This window comes from Egretta garzetta, unplaced genomic scaffold (genome assembly GCF_000687185.1).
Source record: "Egretta garzetta isolate BGI_Z169 unplaced genomic scaffold, ASM68718v1 scaffold354, whole genome shotgun sequence".
In the NCBI taxonomy this organism is placed as follows: Eukaryota; Metazoa; Chordata; class Aves; order Pelecaniformes; family Ardeidae; genus Egretta; species Egretta garzetta.
In genome coordinates this window covers 3702993-3711530 of record NW_009259593.1, presented here as the reverse complement: position 1 = coordinate 3711530, position 8538 = coordinate 3702993, and the positions used below count along the sequence as shown (strand labels likewise).

The 8538-nt window shown below is 37.6% G+C and overlaps 1 protein-coding gene across 1 annotated transcript; it reads right to left on the bottom strand.

Moving 5' to 3' along the window:
- Positions 1-4534: 4534 nt before the first annotated feature.
- LOC104125569 (regulator of G protein signaling 9 binding protein) lies at positions 4535-8532 on the bottom strand. The gene has a single exon (XM_009638040.2). It carries the CDS (start codon positions 8527-8529, stop codon positions 7816-7818), a length of 714 nt encoding a protein of 237 aa, XP_009636335.1. The 5' UTR covers positions 8530-8532; the 3' UTR covers positions 4535-7815.
- Positions 8533-8538: the final 6 nt, after the last annotated feature.

Below are 8538 nucleotides of genomic sequence, written 5' to 3'. Positions count from 1 at the left end.
TTAGGACAGAGCTGAAGTCATCATGTGCAAAATTCCAGGGGCATATGAGTCTGATTGACCCAGTTATCAGGACTGGAGGTGGCAGGAGGTTGTAAGGATGAACACTCAGACACAGTGTTTCTGGCACTCAGAAACTCTGTGACCAAAGATCAAGGGTGCAGAGGATTGTTTTACCCGCTTCCAGTTTCCTACTAAGAAAGGCAAAACCGAAGCGCTGTGAGTGTACATGTGTCTGCTCTCTTAAAGCTATAGCTGACTGCTGGAGATCGCTCAAATGGATATAGAAAATGTCTTAAGGCCAAACTAGATGTAAGGTTATCTATAAAGCATTTTTCATTTCTTCATCTGCAATTTAGATTACTTTTTCAGTATATTCTGCTAAAAAGTAGAGCTTATCTCACTTGTACTTAAAATTTGTATAGCATTACAAGTGATTTCAGAAAGAATGGAAAATCTGAGAAAATCTATTACTTGGGAATGCCAATCCTAAACCAAGCATACTAATTTAGTCTATTACTGTAGTATAAATGTTCCGGCACAAGAACATTCTACATTCAGCTAGGCTCTAGCGTTTTGCTTCAGGGCCTAGTATGTAGGCTGGGAATACAGGAGACTTTATTTTGGAGAAAAGTCTCCCCATAGCAAGAATTAGCTGGAGATACATGTGACAGTAAGATGGGAGAGAGAAGGCTGGATGGAGAGTCAGAGGTCCCCTCCAGAATAAATTATTAAAAACCAAAATTTTTTTTGCTAAAAAATTAAGAGTTCGACTGCCTTTCATGTTTCTTGTATGCCAGAACATACAATTGTTAACCTAATGGACCCAAAATACTTTTTCAGGTTGTTTTCAAAACCAGATTGTGCTGTATTGAAAAATAAACCCTTCCGAAGTGATGCAAAAATTATGTCAAATGAAACACCAAAATATTATTGCATTAATAATAAGTCTTTGTGGGATCATATTTCAGCATTGCGGAGGTTATTTCAACATTTTTCTCTCCACTTCAGTTACTGCTTATGAGAAAAAGAAAACATTACTTTGTTTAAAGAAAAAAGATTCAGGTCACTAGATAGATAGAAATGATTGCAAAATTAGCTTTTTGGATGTTTTATGTGTGATTAGAATACTTAGCAATAGAATGACTTCATTCCTTTTTATCGCATCATTGCATAAATTATTTTGCACATACAGATCACAGTGCAGATCGCATCACTGTAATGATTAACTTCAGATTAAAAACAAGGTCCACCATTATTTCACAATTCAGTTTGGCTTACATGCTATCCTGTGAGTTGGAGATGATTATACTAAGTCAGTTCTTGGTTTCATTTATATGCATCTGGTAAAAGCTTTGTCCCCATGCAGATGTAACATCTACTATATTGAACAAGTTGTTACAACCTCAAGTATCAAAAAATTAAGAGATTTCACTGAGCATGTCTACCACTTAAACTGACTGATTTCAAAATGACATTCTAAAGCTTTTAGATTGCTTAGCTCATATGATATCAATGAATAGGCAGAATTTAACGAATCATATAAAAAGTAAATAGATTATTCTCTGTATAGTTTTCCATGTGTTGTGTCCAGAATATGAATAAATGTCAAATCTAGGAAATGCAGGTTTATGATTATAGCACCATTATACAGATTGACTAAGAATAAAACCAAAAATTACAGCTACCTTCATGCAAAACAATATTCCAATAAATCAAGGCATATCAGAAAACTAGGTTACAGATAGTATTAACAACTGGAAATGTTCTACTTCCAACAGACGCATAATGGATTACATGTCTTATGCAAACTGACATTATGGTTCTAATTCTGCAGCTTTTAATTACATGAATAGTCTTCACACATGTAATTTCTCACTAAACTGAGTAGTGATGACTTATATGAGTAATGATTCAGACCACTCCCTCTAGGACCCAGAACTCAAATGTGTATTTATATATAAAGTTACACATACAATTAGCATATTAGATGAAGTTGCTAAGGGAGTATCATGTTTGGTGTGTCAGGTACTCCTCAGTCATTTTATATGGTATAAATAGTTAAGTATTTTCTTCTGTCTTCCTTTCTCATTTCCACCTTTTTCACTTGTTTTTCCTCCAACGTTTATGCTATTTATATACAGATTCTTCAAGATCATTAAATGAATTGCATTTGAATGTTTAATATTTTTTTTTCCTCAGGATAATTACACATGGCTATATAACCTGACGTTTACTATTCTTACAAAAACTCCATGATTTTTGAAGTCATGTTTTAGGCTATGTAATTCCTTAATGCTGTGACACATCAATGAGTTTGACTGGGTATATTCTTCCAACATCTGTGTGCAAGAGACAGACTTGACTGATCATAGACTTCAGTGATTATTTTAATGCATAGTGGAAAACGGACCAAAACAACAGACCACATATTTATACAATGATTGTGACTTCCATTTCTGTGCACTTGAATTAGAACTAGCTTTCGAAGGATTTGTTAGTTTGTTTAATTTGGTGGAGATGTTATTAGTAAGTATATGATAAATAACGTCATGCAATACAGTGTAAATAAAAGAAACTATATTGCTCAATCAAATAAAACAAAACAAAAAATCCACCTGACCCTGTGGAGGCTCAGGAAGTCAATTTCTGACACTTATGAAAACCACAGTAGGTACTCTGACAAAATTACTGGAACTGAGCAATAAACATAATTGCTTTAGCTAACTGGCCTCTGTGTGTGACAGATTTTCAAAGATGCTGTAATTTTATTTGTATTTGCCTATATGGCTTCTAGTCACATTGCTTCCAGCATGAAATGCTTGTGCTTGGCTGTATGAGAAGATGCAGAAGAGCCTTCATGCTGGTTAAATGCCACGTGACTTTTCACCTTTCCACAGGTTTAATCAGCAGTACAGCTGATTAACCTACATTTCCAACTGCATCACAGTACTGCAGCAGCAAGCTGTCAGGATGGATGGTGGAATCCAGCCTTCTGGGACCACCTTCTTCCAACAGAAAGTCCCTTGTAGTGTGAAACAGAGGGAAAAGGGTTGTCTCTTGTAAAATTGATACCAACATGCAGCAAATCAAAGTATTTTTATTCTGTATTGAGTTAATCAGAGAATGGGTGGTCAGTTCCACTCGGGGATATTTTAAAATCCTTGTCCTGCTGGATATAAGATACTACCTTCTTATAGAAATGCTACAGTTCAACGTTGTGATGCTATTATATCGTATTTAACGAAAAGCATACTTTGCTAACAAAAGATGAAAACATATTTACATACATCCATCTCCTTCCTTTTCTTGTCCTTCCCTGAACACTTGCAGATAATTTTATATGAAAGACATTCATTTCTAATCCCACTTTTATTGTATGCTTTCCATAGCAAATGCTGCTCACGTGTAGACTACTGTTTTGTCCAGATCTCTTCCTGCATTAAAAGACTTATATAATCGTATTGAGAGAAAGCACTTAGAGATCTATAATCCACTGGTCTTACTGAATGACTTTTTACATAATGAAAATCTGTGAAGGGTAAATATGTTGACTAGGAGTTCCATTAGCACTTAAATATAAGGTATTTCTGGAAAATGTACATAAACAACATAAACCTTGTAAGAGAAGGAAAAGCAAGCCCACAACCAATCCTTTCAGACTACAGAAAATAAGCATGTTTAATTTTTAATCTGAAACCTAATGACATCAGTCATTCAGCCCGTTTTAAAATAATTTACATGAAAAATATTTTCATTTTTACGTGAAGAATTTTGTAACTAATCATATTCATAATGCTGAATTTTGATGTTACATTGTTTGCAACATAAGGAGAATCACTTTAATTATGGTTTTGTGTTCATTTTGTTAGTAAACTAAAAGACAGTGTAGGGGGGGTTTTTGCTGATAGACTCGAAGTCCTGGAATAAAATTACAAATTGCTGCATTTAACAGACTCAGTTCTGATAGTTTGATACCACTGTTGATCATTGTTACTATCAATACCACAGGACTAAATTTCACACTCCTTAGGTTGCATATATCTTTTGCTAAAATAAATGCAAGCTTTGCTGGCTGAAAGGGGGCAGTTTGGATCCTAGCACGGTGAGGATCTAACACGTCAGTCTAGTCTAATATGTTCTCTACTTCTCAATTGCACAAGCCAATGGTTCTGTACTTTACTCAACAACACAGAACAAGCAGTGCTGAAGGCAACGTCAACCCCGTTATCCTAAATGCTATCGTAGCTGTTTTCTAAGGCAGAGATTTCTTGACTTTTCAGACTGCTGATTCCCTTGCGGTACAAATTAAGATATATATGATGTTCAACTTCAGGAGCTTGAGAAGGGTGCATTTATGTAAAGAAAACTGTAATGAGAGGGCTTAGTAAGTTACTTTTATTCCTGTGGTTGAAATAGGAACTTTTTGTTTAGAAGAGCTTACTGAGAAGCTGTATTGATATTCCAGTTTTTGTTTGGTTTTAATTACTGCTGCAAGCCAACCAGTAAGTTATAAGAACGTACTTTATTTTAAGTTAAATAAATAGTGACAGTAACAAGTTTGAATTATTCAAAGTGTAGAAAATACCACCCATGCACAGGCAAAACCAGTGTCATTCAAGTCAGGAATAAGATTTTAGTATAGAGTAAATTTAATGCGTGTATCCTGTGAATAAAGACAAAAGAACTGAAGTACATTGAAATTAAGCCATGACCATCTTCTCTTGTGCTGAAAACGCAGTAACATTCTCATTCACTGATCAGCATGTATTTGCATTTTCATCATGCTATTTAAATACAGAGTATTTTGAAGTTTGACTTCCCATTTTTCACTTAAAAAAATAGCATTTCCAGTCTCCTTCCAGTTGCATTCCAGTGGGGAAAAACATGAAGACAGCAAACCTACAATATCTCTTTATTTCTTAATTTAAACGAGGCATCAGTACTTTTGGGCGATGGTGGTATCATCTTGGTTTGATTTTCTGCGCTGTTGTGCCTGAACTCTGTCACATTGAGTGTACAGTTATATCAAGTGTAGGAGATTAATGGCAGGAACATTATCCATTTAGATGGTGCCAATCCTCTGTTAGAATTCTACTTAATCTTTTAATTTCAGATAGCCTAAATATAAGATGATACAGATTTTTAGGAACAAACTAACGATGAAGAAATCCGCGGCCAGCTTTGTCCTAAGATTTGAAAAGACAGTATTTTTCCAATGTCCAATCCTTTAAATACTAATTGTGTGCATATTCATAATGAAGCAAGACTTAATAGGCTACTTATATAAATTCATTGAGTCCTGTATTCAAAAATCCAAATTAAAAAAAAATGCAGTGGACTGAAAGTGTACAGTTTACCAACTCACTGAGGCTTGCTTTTGAAGATGAGATTACCTACTCTTAAGAATTCTTCTACACAACTAACCATGGATAAACAGTATACCCGCTTCAGGATACCAAGATAACGCACGCTGTAGGTGTTACCATTTACTCATCCACCAGAAACCAGACTTGCATTACTTGGGTTTTCAGAACATGTGGATAAACAATCTGATTTCAAAAGGAACATGGAGTTTTCAAGAAGCACAGAATAAGAGTCCAACTTCCTATCCACCTTCCTGTGAACTAAGTAAAAGGAGAGTGCAAAGAGAGAAAATAGCCACAAATACTTAGTGGCCAGCGGTGGCAATCCAAATATGTACATTCTCCTGCGGCTTTTGCTGTATTTTCCATAAATATGTTTACTCAATATGATTGTGAAGGACATCATCTCATTTAAATCAACACACAGCAATTACACCTTGTCTAGACAGACTGAAACAGTAGCACCGATAAATACAGGCTTGACTTTGTTAGAATGCTGCTGGGGATCTCTACTAACCTAGATTAACTACGTATAAAACACATCCGATGGAATGAGTGAAACACAATAGAAAGGAATGTGGAGTCATCTTATAAAACTGAATTCCCATGAGAATGGAGTTAGACTGGATCAATGTGCAGAACTGGCATTATCCTTCAATGTAATGATAGTCTATAGCCTTTAATTCAGGCCTTCACTTACTATTTTTCCTCACCTACATCATTCTTTTTCTCACTTACAAGTGACCAGATTCAAATTTGTCACACACTTTTTTCTTTCCAAATCCAGGTCTCTTAAATTTTAAAGAATAAACTGCTGCAATTTTTCAAAGTATCTTTAGGTCTTAACTCACAAATACTAGCTGTTCATAGAGTGCTGTCACCATAATTTTATTTAACAAGCAAGACTATTGTCTAGTAACTTCACAAGACATGCCCGATGATTGTTACTTTTTGATAATGTGTCCATAATAATCAATGCAGAATAAAACGCAATGTTACAGGGTCTTTATCTTTGCCTGTGCAGTGCCTCATACACCTATGGCACGATAAAGTATGTACCAAGCATTCTTGAACAGATAGTGTGCAGTCACAGTAACAGAAGGTGTTTCTGTAAGTTACATAAAAAATACCATATTACATGCGTCCTTTTACAAAACGTTATAGAGCTTCTCTGGAAAGTTAGGGTCTGTCCCCCCAAATTTAAATGTTCTCAATTTTATAGGGAGGCGCTGGAAAGTTTTATGCTGCTCTTGGATTGCAAGAGCAATTGCAGGATATCCAATTGGACCAATCCTCCAGGCTTCCTGTTTCCCAAATGATGAATCAGGCATGAATGAGAGATGAAACTGAGACACGTTTTTAGCTTTGTCTGGATTTCTGCAAAGAATTCAGGAGCTTGCAGGAATGTGACTGTACATACACAGGCATCAATCCCTGTCTGTCAACATGAGAGGGGATATCTTTTTGGATTATTAGAAAGGTCTGCTTTAACTCCAACATCATTTTTGTTTGCCAGCATCTATTTTCAAAAATTACTGCTTCTGCTGTGGGTAGACTCATTGCTCCTATTTTCATAATTAACTGTGAAATGCAACCTGTTTGCTTCTACAGAAAGAAAAAACATTGAACTAGTGGCAAGAATCAGCCTTTCTGCAGGGGAAGACAAAATCGTGGTAAATGTGGATGAGACCCACGAGGCTTGCTAGTGTTTTTTTGAATGTGCAACTCTCCCTTTTTTCTCTGGGGATTTGGAAAGCCATTAGTCATTCATGTATGCTCTGCCAACCCATGCAACTGGGTTCTGTAAAATCCAGTCTAAATCAACAAACAGTATTTGGTATCAAACCTTGCTTGTTCTGTTTTCTCCATCCTCCTTCACACCTTTCCCCCCCCAACCATGAACTTAGCTAAAATAGAGGTTGTTTACATTCTTTTATTGGGGTTTTCATCCTTGCCCTTCTCCTCCACTGAAATAACATTTTGTGTATTTGATTAAAAAAACCCCAATATTATTCTGTTCACTTTGTCGGACAAAACATCTGTGTTAGCCTCCAAATTTGTATTACTTTCAAATACTGTAAACAGTGACCAGCAGCAAATACCAGAGCCTATTAAAGAACAAAAAATACAGGCTTCTGAGAACAGTGATCTATTAATAGCAGACAAATCCCTGTTATAGCCAGTAGTGATAATACCCTGGTACTTCATAGTTAACCGTTACGAGTCCAGCAGATGAAGACATCCTATTCTGCAGGTTGATTTGCATCTCTTTTCTTCAAAAAGCAAGAAGAAACAAATCGTGCATTTTAGGATACTGAGAGGCAAAAGTTTTCCTTTGTTTTTTCAAGTGCTAGGTTTAAATTCTCAGCTCATCCGAGTGACCCGTTTTGAAATGACACGCTCCCAAGACAGGCTGGAGGGGGGGGTCACTCTTGGCGGAGCCTGCGCTGCCCTAGGAGAGTTTTACCACACAGACTGCCAGGACAATAGCGATAATGAGCACAGCAGAGAAAATAATCCCAGCCAGAACTTTGCTGATATCGCAGAAGGATTTATTTTCCTCCACAGAGATCATGCCAATAGAAGAAGCGCCCACGCTGATGGTGGATTTTAGTTCAGCCCCTGGGTCTTGCTTAGCCTCTACTGTCCACTGGGGGACATTGACCTTCATTTCCATCTCGTACATCATCTCTCCTACCTGGTTGATTTCATTCTCCAGGTCTTTCAAATCCACCACGTCTATATTGCGCTCAGCCTCATATTTCATGTTCTGGACGCTCATCGCCCTGGCGGCCACGCCAGACGTTCCCCCACTCATGCCCGTCTGGATCAGGTGCTTTTTGGGGACGTTTAGTGGGAACTCGTGGCCCAGCTCCAGGGCTCTCCTCATGTCGATCTCCAGGATCTCTAGGCACGTGGAGAAAATCACCCATAGCCTCTCGAACTCGGCTTTATCTTCCTTACTGACAGTTTTGTCCTTCAGGACCGTGGTGAGCTTGTTCCTGTTGGCCACCGCTAGCTCCTGGGCTTTCTGCCGGGTCTTCTTGAGCTCCTCCCGCAGGTTCTGGGAGTCCGAGGTGCCGCCGATGGTCAGCACCATGTGCCGGTAGCAGGCGGTCACCCTGCTGAGCGCGTCCAGCAGCGCTTTGCACTCCTCCTTAATCATGATCCCGGC

Bases quoted from the DNA above. Each gene is read 5' to 3' on its own strand.
- LOC104125569 (XM_009638040.2), bottom strand. From the start codon at position 8,529: ATGATTAAGGAGGAGTGCAAAGCGCTGCTGGACGCGCTCAGCAGGGTG.